The sequence below is a fragment of the Gymnoscopelus braueri genome (genome assembly GCF_963280865.1).
Source record: "Gymnoscopelus braueri genome assembly, chromosome: 12".
NCBI lineage: Eukaryota > Metazoa > Chordata > Actinopteri > Myctophiformes > Myctophidae > Gymnoscopelus > Gymnoscopelus braueri.
The window spans coordinates 15,050,670-15,073,014 of NC_137614.1; the positions used below are offsets into that span (position 1 = coordinate 15,050,670).

Here is a 22,345-nt window from a genome sequence, read left to right on the forward strand (position 1 = left end):
CAGCAACAGTGCACAGTGCATACCCTGTAGTGGCAGTGGATTATAGGGTGCCCTACAGTACTGAAAAAGAGGATGAAGAGACACTGTTCACAATATGCTGTAGACCAGTGTCTATCAACCTTTTTTGTGCCAAGGCACACCTGGCATAGCCAAAAAATCCCAGGGCACACCTAGATATACGGTATATATAATTATATATATATATACGGTATATCTATACACACTATGGTGTGCCGATTTTCACATTTCACGAAACGATACGATACGATATTGGGCACACAACTTCGATACGATTTCGATACGATACGCACTTTTTTAAAATGAAAATATTATGGGGGAGAAAAAAAGCAAATGCAAACAAATATTTCTGTTTTTGCATTATTCAGACATGCAAACTTGTAGCTTTTCAGCTTCCACTAGCCGTTTTGAATCCAAATAGGGCAATAGTGTGACACCTGACCCGAAAAAAAACAGCATGTTGTCACCCTTTTCACCTCGGGGCTGTTTGCGTGCCTCATTATTATTATTGTAGTAAAAAAAAATGATTATTTTTCAAACCTCCTTCAAACGGCGCGGCACACCTCAGCAGTAGCCCCGGCCCAAAATTGGGACGTTTGCCAGGGTTGATATACACTGCTGTAGACAGTCCACATCAGCAGTAGGCAGACAGGAGGCTAAAGATTGAGGTATACTTAGTTGTGCGTGGATGTCGTGCACCAAAATTAGCCGATCTACAAGCTCACAACACATGGCAGTGCAGTATGTTGTAGAGCTGCTATTTTCAAAAATGTGAAGCTTTTGTTTTCAGAGAATTGAGAATCTTCTGTTTCTCTCAAAATGGCTCTTACAGTCAATAGATAACTGAGATTTCATCTCTTTCCTGTGATATAGGATTGTTCAGTGGTTGTTTAATGGCTACATGCTTCACGGAACCTGACATTAGAGTGGCTTTGGGCAGTGGGGCTATGAGGAGTGGCCACTCCAGGGACCAAGGAAATCTGTTAGCCATGCTTAAATGAACCCTCCCAAGGCACACTTGCATCCAATGACCTGCTTATGAAACGCATCAGTCCCCCTTTCCCCACTTACTGCACTCTACCTCTTGTGTATTCTCCTCTCTTTACCTTTCTTTCTTTCTTTCTTTCTTTCTTTCTTTCTTTCTTTCTTTCTTTTCTCAAATTATGTTTTTTCTACATCAACTCCCTCTCTCCCTTACAGTATTTTGTCTCTCTTTCCCTCTCTCATTCTTTCTCTCCCTGTCCCCCTTGTTCTTCCTCTTATTTTCACTGTCTGTCTCCACTGTCTTGCAGTCTCCTATTCTTTTTCCTGCAGGTAAGCAGAAACAAGACCAGCTAAATGAGCTGGGTTCAATAATTTCCCCAACCGCTCTGAAGGTGGGCTCCATACTCATGGGGCAGAGGTTTTGAGGCACTCGGTTCCATTTAAATTACCAGAGATTGCACTTTTTCTTGGGCAAAGAATAGGTCAGCAGATCACGCAACAGAGATGAATGTCATCTTTTATTGAAAAGATGCTAATTGTTACTCATGAGTATTGCCTGTGGGAGAGAGAAGCATAATACGATTATAGGTAACATGATAATAGAGTTAATTACAGTCAGTGAGAGTAGTAACCTTTTATGTTGGTATGGGAAATTCTACAAGGCACAGGAGCATATGCATGCAATATTATATAACACGTCAAACTAATTATTGTTATTGAGCCCTTCTGCTGTGTTCTTCCAGCAGGCAAAACAAAATGGGTGCAGTGGGTTTGTTTTCGATATGATAGCCAAGAAAAGGGATCCACTGAATATGTAAAAAAAAAAAAAACTTCAAGCTGAATTAAATATTCTGAGAATTGTTTCACATAGTTTGACAAAGATGCATTTGCAGTACATCCTGCCTGTAGGTAATACAATGAACATTTGGCAAACCACACGATTCAGGTGTTTTTTCTGTACTGTATGGTTTGAGGGCTTCCAGGTTTTTGAAGAGGCTGACTCACTTGCCGTACAGTAGGAGGTTAACGATTTTTATGGAATGTAATTCCATAATTCAACTTTTTGTCATCACCTTAGGCTATGAAGCAGGCATTTGTTATGTTGCATTGGCTTTTTTGTTCTGTAGCGCACATGGCATTTGGAGGTTGTTTTGTTACACATATCAACATTTTTAAAGAACGATGTAAACCACTTAAACCCTACGTACTTTGTTAACCAGGGTCCCCCAGGGGTCTATACTTGGCCCCCTCCTATTTCACCTCTACAACAAATCTCTTCGCTGAAAATAGCCGATCTACAAGCTCACAATGTGTCGTAAACTTGTGGATTGGCTATTTCTTGTCTTCATGTTTGGCTATGATGATCCATGCCAGAATAGGGACGATAGGCTTCTAGTGGTTAACCACTTAAACCCCTGTAGACTTAGTAAATTGGACCTGAGTTTAACTTGGCTTTTTCCCTCTACACTAAATCTCCTTGCCAGAAATAGCTGATCAACAAGCTCACAACTCGTTGCATTGTGTTGTGAGCTTGTAGAATATGGATGTTGGGGTTCAAGTGGTTAAGAGGCAAAGAGAATTGTGGTGAGCCTTCATCCTTGACCACGAAAGGCAAACATGTGGGTCCAGAAGCAGTGTGGTTTGGATTACAGCCATTAGTCGACACAACCCATCTTCACAGTCCATAGAGTTCTTAGATTGAAGCTACTTTTAAGTACTTACAGGTCGCTGTGTGTGTGTGTGTGTGTGTGTGTGTGTGTGTGTGTGTGTGTGTGTGTGTGTGTGTGTGTGTGTGTGTGTGTGTGTGTGTGTGTGTGTGTGTGTGTGTGTGTGTGTGTGTGTGAGAATATCAACTAATAATAAACCTTCTTTACATTTCATTGATTATTATATTAACAGTATACCACATAGTATTGTATACACTTCCACAGTAACAGATGGCTAACTAACTTGTCACTGCAATTAGCAGAGCTGGAAGGAAGTGTTCTCAGAGAAAACTGGAGCAGCAGGGTTCGTTTGTCTCATCTTGACTACAGAGACTCACAGCTCTTTTAAAGTTGTTGGTTAATGAACTTGGCTGCCTGACTTGGGGCTACACAGCGGCTGTTCTTTGAGATGGGGGAAAAAAGAAGCCCTCGACAGATTCAAATAATGAGTGGTGGAGAATGCATTTCCTTTCTTTCCCCCAAAAACTGAAATCCTTTAGGAATAGTATTCAAAATGGAAAGATTTTAGAATTTGTTTCATTTAATGTGTGTGTGTGTGTGTGTGTGTGTGTGTGTGTGTGTGTGTGTGTGTGTGTGTGTGTGTGTGTGTGTGTGTGTGTGTGTGTCTGTGTGTTTGTGTGTGTGTGTGTGTGTGTGTGTGTGTGTGTGTGTGTGTGTGTGTGTGTGTGTGTTTGTGTGTGTGTGTGTGTGTGTGTGTGTGTGTGTGTGTGTGTGTGTGTGTGTGTGTGTGTGTGTGTGTGTGTGTGTGTGTGGTGTTTGTGTGTGTGGTGTGTGTGTGTGTGTGTGTGTGTGTGTGTGTGTGTGTGTGTGTGTGTGTGTGTGTGTGTGTGTGTGTGTGCGCGTGCGTGCGTGCGTGCGTATGTGGGAGTTTTTGGAGGTGTTTGAGACAGCTAACAAAATTATATACAGTAGATACTTTGCCTTGGGACATCAAACACTATTTGACCATTCTGCTGCCTTGCTTAATGCCAATTTGGGCTCGAAGGCTGGTCGTTAACGAGGGTCCCTCAACACACGGTATGTCTCACAGTTTGGAAAATACCACAACCTTGCTGATACTACAATTCATCTTGTTTGTGCCACACCGAGAGAGATTTGTTGTGTTATTTTGATAACATAAAATGGATATACACCGCAGAGCTGTTGCATAGAAAACAATCAGCTTTTTATGGCCCTCAGAAGTTTATATTCCTGTTTGCAATTTCTTTGTCTTTGACTCTGTTATGACTTGAAGGTCCCACATGCTAGCTAGATCAAGAAATCACCCAGGGTATGACAGGATATAAAAATATATGTTTTTTTTTATTCTTGTAATATATAGTCATTTTAAAAAGTGACTATAGGTTTTAGGTTTTCAAAATACCGTGGATAATTCCACCCAATTATAATGGAGGTCGTGGGTAAATCAGCAAGCAAGGACAATGGATGTCTGCTATCTGTAGTTGAGCTATGCTGATTGTTTAGAACTTTGAGCCAGAGACAGTATTCTTTCCTGTCATAGCCACAGGGTATCATCTCTTGGAAAGGTGTGAAAGCACCTTTGCTCCTCCCTGCATCTGCCTGCAAGAGAGCTGTGCTGTCTCAGCTCAACACCTATATTATTAATCTTTTCAGTAGTCACAGCAGCTCCGTCTGCACACAGACTGTGATCTAATAGTCAGTCTGAGCTCCCACAGCAAGAGAGGTCAAGGCGACCCTGTGTAACATGATTACAGATATGAATGCCATCGCTCACTATCCAGGTGCCAAGGGGCTAAAGGTATAGCCTCTGGCCAGCTGACAATGAGGAGATATGAGAGAGGAGAGGAGTCTGTTATGTGGTCTGATGTTATGTGTCCACATGAGGCAAAGTGGTATAAAATGCTATCGACCACCTCACAGACTTAATATCTGCATCTGACTGTCATGGGGTGGGCATCTGCCTCGACCTCTAATAGAGTGGGATGTTCTGTTTTAGCCAGGGGGAGATTGAAAAGGATGTAGGGTAGCTTGTTATGTCCCCTGGAAATGGGGAATTGGAAGATTCTTGATGGCAAGAAAGAAAGCAAAGAGGGCAGCGGGGAATTAATTTTGCCAGTGACTTTGAATAGTTTTAGTGTGAGATTGAAAGGTAAAGTATCTTTTTGACTGACAGCTCCACTTAATCTGCTCTTTCACAGTCAAAACAAGAGACTGTTTAGTGCCTGCAGGTGGGTCGTGAATGCCTAATTCATTTAGCCAGACACACTGAATCAAAAGCAAAACAATCGTATTAGGTTACTGAAACTATATGGAATATTGTCAAAATGTCATTGTACTGTAGGATTGTGAGCAATTAGTATGTGCCTAGGAGGCTCTGGATTTCAACGCAAGGTCAGTGTTGATGTCTGCTGTGGATCAGATGCAGAGTTAGAGCTGCCGGTAGATTAGAATGGTTATAACCATCAGTGATGATATAATCAGAAGAATAGGGATACGAAAACATTGGGCGGCCCGGGCGGCTGGCGTAGCGGTCCGTGCACCTATAGGCTGCTAATGCAGCCTGACAGCGTGTCGCGGGATAGAATCCCGATTCCCGACAACCTTTGCTGCGTGTCACTCCCCATTTCCTGTCAGTCTACTGTATTCTATCAATAAAGGCAGAAAAAGCCACAAAAAAACATTGGGCTACTTGCTGTACAGGGAATTCCTTTCCTTGTGTTGCAGTGATACCACAACATACGGTAAAACAATGAACACTTAAGACAGGACATTCAGGACTCACATTGGTGCAGTAGGATACTGCATGATACAGTATATAATCAGATAGTAGCTGAAACTAGACAGCAGACAGTAAGATGCAGTAAGATTCCCAGTTTAGTATTTGGGAAGCTACACAACAGAGTGATAATGTATTCTTATGCATCTGTCAAAGGTTTGGCGTTGCACTGAATTGTGATATTAATGCCTTGAAATACAAAGGTAGTTAGGACTAGCCAGGACCGTTCAAACTAAATAATGTCTCTACTTTTGTTTTTATTTCATGGTGTTTACAGTACATCTCTTTTATCTGTAGAGAAAGCAATTCTTTATTGTCTGTTGTGTTTTATACTGTACATGGATGGTGAAAACACCATCTGTCATTTTTCTGCGCCATATGGTATGCCTTATTTATTCTCTTTGTCCACGAGTTAGAAAAACCCTTTTAACTTGTACCTTAAAAGATAAGGCTGGTGTAATCGGTTTTTCTTTTTTTTTCTCCTATCGTCAACATAGCTTACGAAAAGTCCAAGACCAATAAATGTATTTCACCTACTTACTAGTACGGACTGGAAAAATTACAATGCCCCCATTCATTGTAATGATGAATTACACTGTCAGTAGAGCTCTGGAACTTGTTCTAACAGGTTTTTGGACAACAACGGAGTACTACTGTGCCTTTAATCTGACAATACTTGTAAGTACCGTAGGTGAAATGATTTTTCTGGTCTTGGAATTTTCGCAGGCTAAATTGACAATAAGAAAAATACACCGGCCTTATCCTTTAAACCCATATAGAATCTTCTTCCTCCAGTAATGGTACAAGGCGGCTGTCTCTTCCTCGTTGTGAAACAGGTGTTCTGAATTCACTGACTGCCCTTTTAATCTTCTTTTTTAATCCTGGGGAGATGAAGGATTTCGGTTACTTATCAGTGTACTATGAAGATCAAGGGGATTAGAGGTATAATCCCATTTGAACCCTCATGGAGTTTTGGTACCCTGTCATCTAATTTTCTTTACCATATTCTACCAACTGCCCACAAACCTTTACCATGGCACAGTGCCACATCATCAACATACCCTCTACATGTGTGATTTATTTTAATTGAACTCAGATCAGTGAGACATTCTTATTGTCTTCGCCAGGCCGAAAGGCATGGCGAGAGAGTATTTTCAGATCAGCCTGTCATAGCGCCACCATGAGGCTGACTTTTGCAAAACAGATTTTGTCCAAAAAACACGCAAATCGGTACACAGCATCTCTATAGTCATGTGATCAACACGGCTAAGATTGGCTTCCAAAGTTTGCAGGATTGGTTCGTTTTGAACAAAATGCCTCAAATCATGAACGCAGCATGCGATTTCCGTGAAAATTTTCACGTAGATTCCCACTTTGCCCAGGAAGAAAAGCCACTTAAAAACTTTCAAATCATCCTCATGGTGGCGCTATAACAGGCCGATTCACGTTTTTACCTATAACTGCACCGATCTGCGTGAAACTGCCCTGCATTTTTCACATCTGCCTTTTAGAGCGCCACCAGGAGGATGACTTTTGTAAAATACATTTTTTGCTCTTACTCATTCAGATTATGTCCAAAAATCATGCAAATCGGTACACAGTATTTCTAGTCATGTGATCAAGATGGATGTGTCCGGAATTTCATATTCCATCCTAATTGGCTAACATTGGCTTCTAAAGTTTGCCGGATAGGTCCGTTTTGAACAAAATGCCTCAAATGATGAATGCAGTGTGCGGTTTCCGTGAAATGTTGCACGCACATTCCCACTAGGCCGAGGAAGAAATGCCACCCTTTTCACATTGGCCTGTTATAGCGCCACCAGCAGGTCTAATTTAGCAAACACATTTTTGGAACAAAATGCCTCCAATCATGAATGCAGTGTCCGATTGCCGTGAAAGGCCCAAGAAGAAATGGCACCCTTTTCACATTGACCTATTATAGCGCCACCAGGAGGCCACAATAACCTACCTGACCTGGCGGAGAGTTGTGCTCCGAGGAGCACTTTTTCTAGTTTACAATGATTCCTTGTTAAAATAATGAATGCCACCTTAACCACTTGAACCTCAACATATACTGTGGGGAGAACATTAGCCAAAAATAGCAGATCTACAAGCTTGTAGTTAGATCTTCTATTTTTGGCTTAAGAAATATGGTGTAGAGGGAGAAAGCGGCCTACGGACAGTTAGTAACTCAAGTCTGTTTAGCTAAGAATAGAGGGTTTAAGTGGATTATTAGTGTGGTTGCCCGAATGGGCAACCAGACTATAGTACTCTACCGACTTTATTCTAGATAAACTTTATTTTGCTTTGCTACTCCTCCCACAGTTTATTTTTCCCAATTTCGTGCCATATGTCAAAATGACCGGCTTCAGTGGGAATCCTGTGCTTGTACTTTGCTAAGAGATTGGTTACATAGTTTAATTGATATTGATTTATTAGTGCATTAAATTTCCCCATCCACTTTAATGGGAAAATGAAAAAACTCAAATTCAAGTATTTCTTTCTCGGAAACCGTAAGTGCTAGAGTTACAAAACTTTGAGGGGAGGTTCATAGTTTATTGCGAAATTATTTAAACAAATATTAAACCAATCGGCCTCATGGTGGCGCTATAACAGCCCACTTTACCTTTTGGCCTATAACTTTTGAACCGTAGGTCGTAAAATGAAACAATCTTTACCCCTGGATTCCTTGGGTCATGACGCAACTCCCCATATAGGCCACGCCCATTTGCGTCTGGATAGATTTTTTGATATTGATTTATTAGTGCATTAAATTTCCCCATCCACTTTAATGGGAATTGCAAAAACTCCCATTCAAGTATTTTTTTCTCGGAAACCGTAAGGGCTACAGTTACAAGACTTGGAGGGGAGGTTAATAGTTTATTGCAAAATTATTAAAAGAAGAATCACACCAGTCGGCCACATGGTGGCGCTATAACAGCCCACTTTACCTTTTGGCCTATAACTTGAACCGTAGGTCGTAGAATAAAAAAATATTTTCCCCTGGATTCCTTGGGTCACGACGCAACTCCCCATATAGGCCACGCCCATTTCCGTCTGGATAGATTTTCCGCCATTTTGAATTTTCTTCAAAACACACTTTTAGCTCCTCCTCCCACATATTTTGTCCAAATTTCACAAAAATCGGTACACATGATCTCTGGGCCCATGCGGTAAACATATCCAAACGACATTTTCATAGTCTTTACCGTTCGTCCGTAAATGGCTTCCAAAGTTAGTGGGAGGGGCCTGTTTTACCAAAAATGCCAGAAATCACGAACGAAACGTCCGGTCAATCCCAAATTTAAATCACATGTCGAGGGTGGTTTACTCAACAAATTCCCAAAAGCATTTCCACTTTGACCCATAGGGGGCGCCACAAATTTGCAAAATGTAACCGTTTGACACAAAAACATGATTTTTGGAGGGATCAGTTCTCTCAAAAAGAAAAGCAAGTGATCTCAGGAGTGACATGACGATGTCATCGGCCCGCTACATTTGTGGGAGGGGCCTGTTTTTTTAGTGGGAGGGGCCTATTTCCTAAAATCAAAACGGCACGCGTCACGAACGCGGGATCCGATCGGCACCGAATTCAAATCGCGCGGCCTCCAACGGTATTCCTCCAGGCGTATTCCTCGAGTCCCGGCGGCCGCGACCCGCGACCCGCAACCACACTTTGCAATTGCCCTGAATTGCGACGCGTCTAGTTCTAGTTGTACTTGTGCTCTACTGACACTAAAGAGTATGTATACCTACCATCAAGTAGGCAAAGTACCATGTGAAGAAAGTTATTTTCTTTTGTTTCATTCTCACAGTTTAACCTGAGTGTTAATTTAACTATGAGAGTGCAGAAGATAACCCTTTCAGGTCAATTTGTACACTCTCAGAGTTAAATTAACACTGAAGATTTTGTAGTGCACTCATAATATTGAGCAGATGCCCCTTCCCCTATTCTTACATGCATGACACGTTGTGGCGTGGTTAAATATCACTATCATTCCTCATCCTAATGACCTACGTGGACAGCTCCAACAATTGCCTCATTCTGCCACCTCCATTCACCCAACCTCCACACTGGAAGGTGATAAAGAATATAAGAATTCTGAATCACTACTTCACTATGGCAACTTCCTCCGTAGAATAAATAATAAAAGCCATAGATATCTGTAATAGGATGTGCCATGCATGACGATGTTCGGTGCTTGATTTCTCTCTCTTTTTTTTTTTACACAAATTATATGAATTTCTTTGCTGCTTGAGAGTTCAATTTCCTGTTTGGAATTTTTACTTGGAACGGAGTCCCCTATGGCTCTATACTAGGTCTGCCCCCTTTTTACCTCTACACTAAATAGTCTTAGTTGAAAATAGCCTCTCCCCTACCTTTGAATCTACCCAGATCTCATACATGGCCTCTCTGGAAACAAATTGACAGAGACAGAGAACTTTAATCTCTTACTTCAAATTGTAACAATTCTGCATGCTTCTGCAGTTTGTGTACTATTCTGCAGCTTGCCTACTATTCCGCGGACAGGACAGAATTCCGCGGAAATTGCTGCGATCGCGGAATCCTGAAATCCTGGGGGTAGTTAGTAGGAGTACCGTGAGACTAGTCCAGGTGTGCCTTGGGATTTTCTAACAATTCTTTGTCTGTCTGTCTGTCTGTCTGTCTGTCTGTCTGTCTGTCTGTCTGTCTGTCTGTCTGTCTGTCTTCCAAATGAACGGCCTCAAACTTGGCGTGTGTGTCCCTATTATCTGGGGGTGTGCAGTACTGTTTCAGAGAACCGAAAAAACAGAAATATCTGTATCTGTCTGTCCCTGGGTCTGTGGAGGACGTACCTTTGTGTTAAGGTGTCCGACCAGCAAACAGACTACTACAGATTACTACAGACTGGCAGTCTAATGCTAATCTTACTGTGGATATGAAACCCACCTGAGGTATTTTGTGAAACATCAATATGTATTTTGATACCAGCTGGCAGAAGTGTGATGAGGACCATATGGTGGGGTGTTTGCTGAGTGCCAAAGGGTGCCCTAGTGTCTGTATGAATTATGGCCCACTTTAGGATAGCATTAGCTACTTAGCGTGTGGTTGGTTCTCTCACTGCACTGTACACCTGCCTGGTTGAAATTGTGGAAATCGTAGTGTCATCATGATATCATATTAGCTGGAGGCCCGAAGGCAAACGGTAATAATAGGCACTAGGCAGTCATCAATCAAGAGGGACCTCATCAGAATGGTATTCAATTGCCTGCGCTTAACTCACTGAATTGAGGCGCCATTACAGCTACTGGCTAATGATGTTCTCCCTGCCTTTGTTCCTGTCAAATGTACGTTATATTAAGACATCAATATCACCTAACGGAATTGCATGATTGTTTAAAGGTTCTTTTCTTGAAATATAGATGCTTTCCTAGTAGCCAGTTGACTGTTCATGTTAAATGCTGCACTGTACTTGAGTGTTATGCCAACCAAACACCCAAATGTGAAACATCACAAGACCAGTCCAGCCTCCTGTTTGTTTACAACCGGTTTGTTGAATATTTAAAAGATTTATCTGTTGTTATGGGGGTATTATAAATACACATGAAACCAGTGTAACCTCGGAGCATTCCTGTACACACATCAGTGTGTATCAGAGTTGAGGCCTCATTCATAATAGATAGTGTAGAAAATAGGACAGTGGCAGCACGTTTCACTTGGTTTCATCATCAAAGCGTCTCCCACTGAGGGCCAGTCTCTGAATGAGTGCCGAATCAGGGCACACCACGTAACAAGAGCTCACACCTCTTACACAGAAGCTGTTAGATGCGCCACAGGGTTGAGATGAAATATTATTTGTGGTTCAGTCCATTGAAGATTAACTGATGTTTTGCCCACAGTTTTTTGCCCACTCAGCATGTTCCTGTACTTATCCTTTATGTTAGCAGGCTGCCACTCTTTGAATTAACCACTTAAACCCATATACACTTCATTGACCGGGGTCACCGATGGGTCTGTACTTGGTCCCCTCCTTTTCCCCTTCTAAACCAAATCTCTTCGCCAAAAATAGCTGATCTATGCATCACAATGTGACGCATTGTGAGCTTGTAAATCTGCTATTTTTGCAGAATGTTCACCTATTATGACATGCCCAGAATAGGGATGCTAGGGTTCATGTGGTTAAACCCCCTTGTTTAGTGATTCATGCTTAATTAGGCGACGGCTGGTGGCATTTTTTCTTCACCGGGAACTGTTTGTGTCACTTCTCAACCTTTGTGCAACTTAAATCTAGCCTCTCATTTAATTCTATTTCACAGATTGGTATTCGCATTGGCCCTTGTGTTGTAAACCAAGAGAAATGACTTGACCTGTGGTGTGTGGGGAGGGGTGCTGTCCTCCCCATAGGTGGGCTTTATTGCCCATTCAAGGCATCATCAAGCTTCACTGTGGAAACTCGGAGCGAAACATCAATAATTCAAGGACATTTAATTCACCTTGAGATTGGTCCCTGAGGAGGATGGTATAAGAGCCATAGAGAATGGAATGAGTCTGCCCTATCAGGACACAACGGCTTCATTTCATGCAGTGCTTTGTTAGAAGCAAGGGGTCTTCCAATTCTCTGTCAAGCACTGATATATGTATATGTACTGTAGTTGAAATGAGAACAGTGTTTGTTTTAAGGAATCGATCATGCTTGATATATTAGGAACCACGGTTGCTTACTGGGTAATCTATATGGGATAAGGGTCCGGGTATACTCTCAGAGATCAATCAAGGTTAATGGAAAGGTCTGTATATCATGCCTATAAACTGCAGCAGTTGTTACTATATACAGGACAGATAAGGGGAAGGCAAACCATGTCCTGCTGTGAACCAAAAAGTATTATGTTAGTGGTTGCCAGTGGGATGGGACCCCAATAATGGGTCACAGCAAGCAGAGACATGCAGAGAGATAAAATCAATACATTAATGCAATTTACTATATACAAGACAACTATATGGAACGTGCTACAACTCAATGAAATAATGGTTATAATTAGGTCCAGTTGCTACTCAGCTCTTTATGGAGAAATTAACAATTGAGCCAATCGAGTATATGTCTATATTATGTCATTTAAAGGTTTAATGACATTCACTTTTACACCACATTCAAAGTCTTTGTCCTGGTCCTTCAAAAGTGTACAAAAAGTTTTAAGTGAAAATTCCATTCCAGTGATCCATGGCAGGTGTTTTTCTCTCACATTTCTAAAGCCTTTTCAACTGCAATGAAAAAATAAATCTTTGCCTGCGGGTGTCGCTGGTGAGGGATTTTGCCTGTCAATCATCGCCTCTGCTCCGCCCCCCCCAAAGGAAAGGATAGGGGAGGGGAGGGGCGAGGAGGAGAGTGGGCGGGATTAATCGACTGTGACCTCACTGTCGAAGGGTCAAGCTCAGATTACTTTTCAGCCTAATTATTCAGAAAACCCCAGACCACAGAAAATCCACTGAATGTTCTAAGTTCAGGTTTTTTGGGTGTAATTGAGGTCATAAAACCCCAAATAAAACATTGAAAATAAAGAAAGTGAAAATGAATGTCATGATACCTTTAATATATATGGTCCTAATTTCCCGTTTATGTCAGCCTGTAACAAGTTGAGGACCTCTGGTATACAATGGTCACATAGACAGTGTACATTTCTGCAGCATGAAATGCCACCTCCCCTCTATCAACCGTATGGTAGGTGGAATCCATGGAGGGATCTGATACGCCAGTAGTCACAGCTGGAGCAAAATTGTCATTCAAGCCTGAACTGGCTAGGTCTACTGCTACACATCAGAGACCATAGTCATTACCTCTTTGTCTGGAACGATGGCAGGGCTGTCAGCAGCTAGAGCATCACTGTATGATTGAACGGTGGATATCCTGACTCATTCTATGTGAGATAAAGGTCCGTCTTACTTTAGTCTGGCAGGGAGGCTTGGGGGTTAGAATAGCCTCGTGAGCCAGTTCATTGTGGGGTTAGATTGACCCTACCATAATGGAAAAGTCCCTAGTTTAATATACCTGCTATGGCCATGTGCCTTCTCTAGGTGCTCTTGAGTTTCTGCCCGGTCGATTTCTGAAGATTGCTTTTGATCTCCACTAAATGCCAAAAATGTAACTCTAAAACTCTAAAATGCAGGTGGAGCCATGACGGGTCTCTCCATGTAATATCCTTCTTTATATTTAACCACTTAACCACTTTACCACAAAGATCTTCTAATTTATTTAGAAAATAGCCCATCTACAAGCTCACAACTTGTCGTGGTGTGACGCATTGCGAGCTATGTATACTATTTACTACCTGCGGGGTGCAGGGGTCTATACTAGGCCAACTCCTTTTGTCCGTCTATACTAAATATCTTTGCTGAAAGTAGCTGATCTACAAGCTCACAACACGTCACAATGCGAACAATAGGAACGCTGTAGTTCAAGCATCTGGCAGCAGCTGCAGAGCAACAATATGATTGGATGCTAGAAATCCTATCTGGTGTAAAAATGTGGGTGGTTTGGGGTCCCAGCTTTTCACAGGCATGAAGGGGAACTGAAAAGTGCTGAGATTGGATTGAAGAAGAAAATTAAATGTTGTCCCTCTTCAAAAGATCCAGCAAAATAACATTTAGTATAGGCTCTGGAGAAATGCTGTCTCTCTTTGTTAGTGCCATTGGAGTGGCAAGCCACCGGGGATATGATGTATTGCAGATGACACCTGGAAATACCCATGCATGCGTGCAAACTCACATGTATGTGTGTGTGCATGCTCTCAGACAGACATACTGCTCATACAGTACATGCGTGTACACATTGATACTGTACTGCACATGCGATATGGATTATGTGCCTGTATTTTCAGTCTAGACAGGGGTACTGGATGTAGGCCTACAGTATAGCATTTCTGTCTCAGTTTGCACAGATGTACAGTAGATGGGTGTACTTGATGTATATTTATGATTATCTTGACTCATGGTGCATTCTATTAAACTCCCCTCCCCTCCTTTCTACACATTCTCCATTGCATTTAAAGAGGGTTTGACATCCTGCGTACTCTTGTTGTCTCATAAAGATAGAGTTAGAGTTAGTGTCTAAACCTATCATTATAAAGTGTTCCTTTTATTTCTATTTCTATTCTTATTATACAGTTGTATACAGTTTTCCTGCCGTCTGACAGACAATGTCACTCTAACATTTCGCTGCTTGTACCTGTAAGTGACATAAACCTTCTTGATTCTCTTGATTCTTGAATAAGACTGGTAGGGGCTTTGTGTCGGCGCAAAATTTCTACTACCATTATAAGGGCCCTACAGTATTTTGGGGAAACCGATGAACCGGCACGAAGTGCAGTGGCGGATGGGGTGTGGTGAAAGGGGGAGTTAACGGAGCATAGTTCCTGACGTGCAGTGCTGTGTTTTTCCCTACCTGCATGTTTGGTGTGTTTACTGACACTGTGGGAATGCTGGTGTGGCGAGGCCACATTACCAGGCTCACTGCTTGTGGGCACGATGACAAGTGTTGTTGATGGTGTGTGTCTTCTTTTGTCAAAAGGAAAAAAAACAATCTAGAAATACTTCACCTTTAAGTACAAAAGTGCTTAACAAGACTCACTGAAAAATAATGTTTTTTATTTTATTTTTTACAGAATTTCAACTATGATCTACACTACAGTATATAAAATAGCATGCTTGTGAGAAAGGGTGCTATGTAATGTGACACTGTCCATTGTGACTGTCGAAGGGCATTTGTGGTACAATAAATAATGATGTCTCCTGTTTCTTTCAGTGGCATACCTGGGAAGAAATGTGGGACCATTATCTTGTCTGCTGAGGAGCTAGGAAACTGCAGAGTAAGTCCTAAATATATACATCTTCTGTAAATGTTCTGCTTTGCTTGTCAATACTTAATTCGAAGTTGCGTAATGAATCTTGAACAGCATTTTTAAACTGGTAGATAGTGGTGTACCAACAGGCGATTGCATCTGACATAGGGAGATTGAATATAGTACATGGTGGCCATACTATGAGCTTCAATGGATTTTTAATGAGCTAATGTTCATTCCAATCACTGAAACAGGCATTTACTCTTACGTGTGGCGTGTTAATCCATGAATCAGATTTAATAGTCTGTGTCCGCTAAAGCCCATTGGCTTTCTTTCTGTACTGGTAAATGAAGATAGTAAATAATCACATTATAGTGATGCCATTGGAGCTGGAGAAAGAAGCAGACTTATTGTCCAGAACAATTGTGCCCCTCTAAGAGGCTGTAAAGCAATCCAGTGAGCTGGAGAAATTGTATAAATGTTATATGACAGCCTCAAGCACCCTTAATGCATCTAGCTTTTTACAACATGAATGCCAACATCGTCAACATCGGTCATAAACACCAAGTGAGATATCCTTCATTCAGCTGGTAGCACACTGCTCTATAGGCACGCTTCCATGATACACCACTCTGAAGCTTTGATGTGAAATGCCTTTTTGACAGGAAACTTCCATTACTGTAATACAGAGGTGCAACACTGCTCATAAAACTACGAAGGTTAGATAGATTAGACTAGATCACTAGAAAGTTCCTATTTATCCTTCTATTTCACTTTTGTATTCTTATTGCTTGTATAGTGTGTACTTATTCTATTTTGTCTGTCTGTCTGTCTGTCTGTCTGTCTGTCTGTCTGTCTGTCTGTCTGTCTGTCTGTCTGTCTGTCTGTCTGTCTGTCTGTCTGTCTGTCTGTCTGTCTGTCTGTCTGTCTGTCTGTCTGTCTGTCTGTCTGTCTGTCTGTCCGTCCGTCTGTCCGTCTATCAGCAGTTTTGTATGGCTTTACATGAGGTGCCAATGCTTATAGGCAGTGAGTGCAATGAAGGGCAGCTGTGAGTCATCAGGTGCAGTTGGTCTGCAAGGATATGATTTAGCGTCATTGAGGCAAAGTACCTCTCCAAGCGGCGAGTTGTAATATAAATGCAAATTGTCATTATTATCACGAGTGACCATTTCCTCTTTCCCGATCTTGTCGATTAGAGAGATGGGCCCAAAAATGTCAATCCAATCTCCCTCTGTGCACTCTACACATATGAACTCTGCCAAGAAATACCTGGAACTACAGTAAAGAAAGCAAAGCTTATGGTTGGATGTGGAAGGTGTCAAAGATCATCTTGTTGGGTGGAAGATCCCCAAGTCTGTTTTTCTCAGTCGCTTATATACATTTCTTGAATCATCCTTAACATTTGCGAAACAGTAAGAGCATTTCTCAAAACAATTTGTACAAACAGCACAAGACAATTAGTCTCCTAAAGTACCCTGCTGTGTCATAGATAGCCCAGAACTCCAACAGATCCAGGAGTAGTCGGCCTACCCGGTCGGAGGACCCTGGGCCTAGATACTGGGTCAAGTATCACAAGTTTTGTGGGAACTGAAACCATCTAGGCCGGGCATAGATAGGTATTTGACTGCATGGGGGAACTTCTGCACGTGGGGGGGGGGGGGGGTCTGTTATCCAACAGAGAGGTTGGATCTCACCTGGGGTGTTGTTGGATGCGTCAGCTATAGCTAGACAGGAGAAGCAGCTCCAGCTACTGATCAAAGGCTCTCTCTCTTGGCTGCCGTTATCTCTGGCACATATGATGTGTAGAATAGCTCGGCATCAGCAGGTGTTCTTTCTCTCTCTCTCTCTCTCTCTCTCTCTCTCTCTCTCTCTCTCTCTCTCTCTCTCTCTCTCTCTCTCTCTCTCTCTCCTATCTTTGTAGTCAAGCCATCAATCTAGCCAACCACTAGCCTTTTCACACAACACCCTTAAAGCCTGTGGGGATTTCCTCCCACCAAGTTATACCTTCAGCATAGTAGTTTGTGAAACTATATTGAAATGGGTAGCAGTTGAGAATGGAGGATGTATGAAGGTACTGAAAGGAGTGTCAACCATGTACATTTTTATACTTTCAGTATTCAAATTGATTAAATTAACATTTTGCTGTACACCTTTCTGTAGAGGAGATGGGCCATGTCCTCTATTTTGCAGTAAAATGATAGTATCTGAACACATGTCATTAATTTCTTCCATCCATTGCCATTGACAGTGCTGTTACATCACCCTATACCATTGACAGTACACTCACTGGTAATGTGAAAAGACACTTCTGTAGTGCACTTCAGTTTGCCTGTGTACTGTAGTATGATAAGAGTTGCACTTTTGTTACCATTTTCATTTAGGTTACATAATTATATAGTATATATAATATAATATTAACAAAGCTCTCTCACCTGCGGCTTGCATTCATAACACATTACAAGGCTGGAGCTAAAAAATGAAAGTAGGAAATGACATTCAGGAATGTTGTTAATTTCAAACCCATGAAAATAATTTCACCTGTTTTTAATTGTTGTGGCACTTATAATGTAATATGTGTCTGAGCGGGTGCCATGGCAACTAATGTCATATGAATATTATTATTTCACTGCATTTTTCAGCATGCCCATGTATAACCCAGGTAATTACCTCACCCATAATTGTAGAAATATTTGTGTTAGATGATGGCACAGTAACACAGTAACATCCTCAGTGTACATTTTTCCAATTCTAACTCTGAGAGTGTGTAAAAATGTAACCAAATGGACCCGTAAATTAACACTGAAGATTTGACTGTGTGCTTTGAGAGCCCACTGTGCATCACTACACTGTGCCACCACAGTGATATCCTGCCAGACAGCGGGAGCTGAAAAGGGGACACGCGCTCATTGCGCTGCATCACATGCATCCCCCTGGTGCTCATAAACCCCAATGGCTGCTGGATTGAATGTTCTGCCTTCTTTCCCGCCTAAAGTGAGAACGCTGCTGGGCGCTGAAGTGAAGATGTGTTATCCGTTCCTAGTGGGGGGGGGGGGGGGGGGGGTTATAGCACCCGGGGCCCTATTCACGGGGGAATTTGAACAAACCACTAATTAGGGATTTCGGACTAGGCAAGAGGCGTTTCCCCGCAAAATTCGGTATTCTATGGCACCCCCCTCACCCGCCAAACACCTGAGCTACCCGTTACATTATGCATAGGTGTGGTTTGGGCGTTACAATGATAAAACCAATCACCGTGCCAGAAGCCATTGCCTTTAAGAGAAGACTGCGCTAGCCGTCATCCCGATCCAATATATGCTCTAGCCTATCTACCTGTCTGCACTGTTGCCTGGTCTGATTATTATAAGCCACATTGGGCTTGTTTTCCTTCTTTTTTTTTTATTTATCCAAATACATTTTTATATTAATTTGTAGCCTATTGTGTTCACAATAAGCTTGTCATATTAGTCAGATCCGGAATAGTATATGAAAGCCATTTAAAATATGTATACTATTGGTACACACTGGCTGCTCCCAAATAATTAATTACATCATGTTGCGACAACGCTCCTACGTGGTACACAGACAAACAGTAGCACATGGGTATAATAAATTGGACAGTTTTAGGAAAGGTCTATAGCCTATGTACTCACGTTGGCTGTTATCGTTCTATTTCCACCGTTCTAATGGATTCCAGGGGTGTGTAAACATCTCTGAAGTTGCTCCATAGTTTCCTCTGAAGTGACGCAGTTAAAGTTAACTTACATCCATATTGTCCCCGTTATCTTTCATCATCCACCTTTGTTCAGTAATCCCGAACAGAGCTAAACTTTAAGTTTACATCAATCAAAGCCTCTCAAACCCAAACACATTGCTGCGATGCGTATGTGCGTCGCCTACCCAAAATAACAGACATACAAGCTATCAACGGCGCTGCGTCATGTCGTGTCGACAGTTACAGATCTGTTATTTTGGGCAGCATACAATGAGGCGCGCGCGCGCCACGGAGTAGCCTATCACTAAACCAAAAACATTACATTACGTGGTCAACAACATACTAGACATGTAACTTGCTTGGAGCTTTTAATGCAGTGGTTCTCAACCTGTGGGTCGAGACCACAATGGAGCACCCAACGCCTGGCGAGCTTGTAGATCTGCTATTTTCACAATATTTATCTGTGGAACCGAGTCAAACAAAATGGGGGGGTCCCCAGTTCAAATATGGTTATTTTGGGGGGTCATGAACGTAGCGTTTGCATGGGAGGCGTTGTGAGCTTGTAGATCTGCTATTTTCAAATAGCTGATGTATATGTTAGAGTGCTCATGTGGCCCATAGTCGCTTGACTCGCTTCTTTTGGGCTGGTTTTCCTAGACCTGGTTGCTTGTTAGTTGTTTTTCCTCACAACACTGGCACTGATGATAACTAGACGGCAGCCGTCATAGAATCAAAATGACCCCGCTGGGAGTGGTGGTGGCGTTTGTGGTAGAGTGACCATGGGTTTATATGAAGAGAGAGAGCACATTTGCGGTAGAGTGAGCATGGGGTTGTATAGAGAGAGATAGCGCATATGCGGTAGAGTGAGCATCGGTTTATATGAAGAGAGAGAGCACATTTGCGGTAGAGTGAGCATGGGGTTGTATAGAGAGAGATAGCGCATATGCGGTAGAGTGAGCATCGGTTTATATGAAGAGAGAGAGCACATTTGCGGTAGAGTGAGCATGGGGTTGTATAGAGAGAGATAGCGCATATGCGGTAGAGTGAGCATCGGTTTATATGAAGAGAGAGAGCACATTTGCGGTAGAGTGAGCATGGGGTTGTACAAAGAGAGAGAGGCATTTGCGGTAGAGTGAGCGAGCATGGGTTTGTATAAAGAAAGAGCGCATTTCACACACAGATCATTCATATATTACCAAGATTTAATGAGAAATAAGGCTTCTTTAGAAAAATGACTGACGGGCTGGGCTGGGTCTAATTTGTCAATTATTAGTCGAGCCGGGCTGAAATATTTAGGGGATATGAAAGCTCTAGTTAGTAGTTTGAAGTGCTCATGTGGCCTTAGAGTTGCTTCTTTTTGTTTTCATAGACCTGCGGACTGCGGTTGCTTATTTCTCTCCAAGGCTGGCAACACGGCTCATGGTCCAACGCACAAATCCATTGTAGTGTCTGTGTGCACTTGACGGGTGATTTTATAAACCAGCGGGTGCTTCTAGAATCCACTATCCCCCGTCCCCAAGCCGTACCCATGTGTGTCTGTAGAATTGCAATGTGGGGGATATAGCAACAACACGCCCACGGGCACACCTCCACGCGCAAATAACGGCGTCGGCATAATGGTGACGGGTAGAGCAGGTGCTAGAATAACCTATTGGGGCGGCGCAGGTCCATTATCCCGATTTAACGGGGAATTTTTGGCCTGAGAATGGGGCCCCGGTCTCCATGATAGCAGAATGGTGGAGGCAGACTGCATCAGGATAAAGTCAATTAGGCCCAGTACTGGGCCTCATTCTTCCAAGATGCTGGTGTTTTTTATTTTTTTGCTGCATGTTTGGATAACTGATTTCAGTACTCTGCATTATGTAGTGTGTTTTTATAAACCACAAACAAGTCCGAATCGGGACGATAAGGGCCCCACGAATGAATGATTGGTTCAGGGAGGGAAAGTATAATACTTTATTGCTAGCCACAATATGCAGACTGTAGTTCATTACTGGAGCAAAGAAACGAGAACATAATTATTAACCCTGCACTGCCAAAACTGCAATGGTTACCAGTAAAATTTAGAATTGAGTTTAAAGCTTTGCTCATTGTTTTTAAAGCTCTCAACGGTCTAGCCCCTCCATACATTTCTGATCTGATAAAAGAGCCTCTTGCCACTAGGTTACTTAGATCAGGGGTTCTCAACCTTTTCAGGCCGCGACCCCCAAAATAATGATATTATTTCCCACGACCCCCCGCGTGCACGCGCGAGCAGCGCGCGTGCATGCGGGGGGTCCCGTTCGCCCGCGCACATTTTTTTTGCGGTTCTGGGCGGATTGGGTATGTTTTTTCCCGGTTTTTGGTTACTTTATTTCGGTTTTAGGGTTAGGGTTAGGGTTAGGTTATCTAATTATAATAGGTTATTTGATAATTATTAGGGTTAGGGTTAGGGTTAGGGTTCCTAACGTTAATAATGAAATATTTTTATCTTGAATTTAGTAAATTAACTGATAAAACATGAATTCATAATAACATAAAACAATATTTTGTTAAAAAAAAATATATATATAAACTATTTTTTACATTCACCAAAAAATCTGGCGACCCCCCCAAATTATTTTGCGACCCCCCTGGGGGTCGCGACCCCCAGGTTGAGAACCACTGACTTAGATCATCCACTCAGAAACTCCTTTCAGTTCCCCCAACAAACCTCATTACCAAAGGTAATGTCGGTTGTTGTTTGTTACTGCTTTGTTTCTATTTTTTTTTGTTGTTGTTTTTTTTCTACTATATGCCTTTATTTTGCTTTGTGAATAGACACATTTTTTGCTCTTGTTTTGGAAAGCGCTTTGGGTCAACTGCTATACATTTGACTTGACTTAACTTGTAGTTGGTAAAGCTTACTAGATGCTTAAAGTTTATTTGTACTGTGCTTTACATAAAACATTAAGCAATGAGACATTAAGTCGCAGACCATTAAGAGAGTGCAAAAGAAATATAAGTCTACACAGACAATACTTTGGCAGATAGCCAGCCATGATAAAAGGTTCCTCTTCTATTTGAAAAATAGAATCATGTGGATCATGGAATCCACATGGGAACAGCGTGCCATCAATGTGGATCTTGGACTTCATGTGATCAGACTGTGGCGTTCATCATCTACTGTATGACATATCTACTTCCAAGTTACAACCATTATACAATTAAAGTTGAATATTTCAAAGATTATAAAACATTATGTGAAAAAAATAATTGGTTGGTGAATTTTGGAGAATCCATTATGCATTGTTATCGGTGTCACACCACACGGTAGTTGGTTCTGTAGTTCACATGGTTGATTTCCCACAAATTGGAAAGCTCACTTTGGCTATT

General features: G+C 42.0%; 1 protein-coding gene across 4 annotated transcripts in view; it reads left to right on the forward strand.

Moving 5' to 3' along the window:
- The window catches only part of cpne5a (copine Va), a gene marked incomplete at its 5' end in the record, with an annotated part of 91,920 nt that overhangs the window by 37,351 nt on the left and 32,224 nt on the right, over positions 1-22,345 (forward strand). For all 4 annotated transcript variants that reach the window (XM_080444602.1, XM_080444599.1, XM_080444601.1 and 1 more), the window contains one exon: positions 15,243-15,306. In XM_080444602.1, coding sequence (XP_080300728.1) covers positions 15,243-15,306 — 64 coding nt within the window. The remainder of the gene's footprint in view (positions 1-15,242; positions 15,307-22,345) is intronic.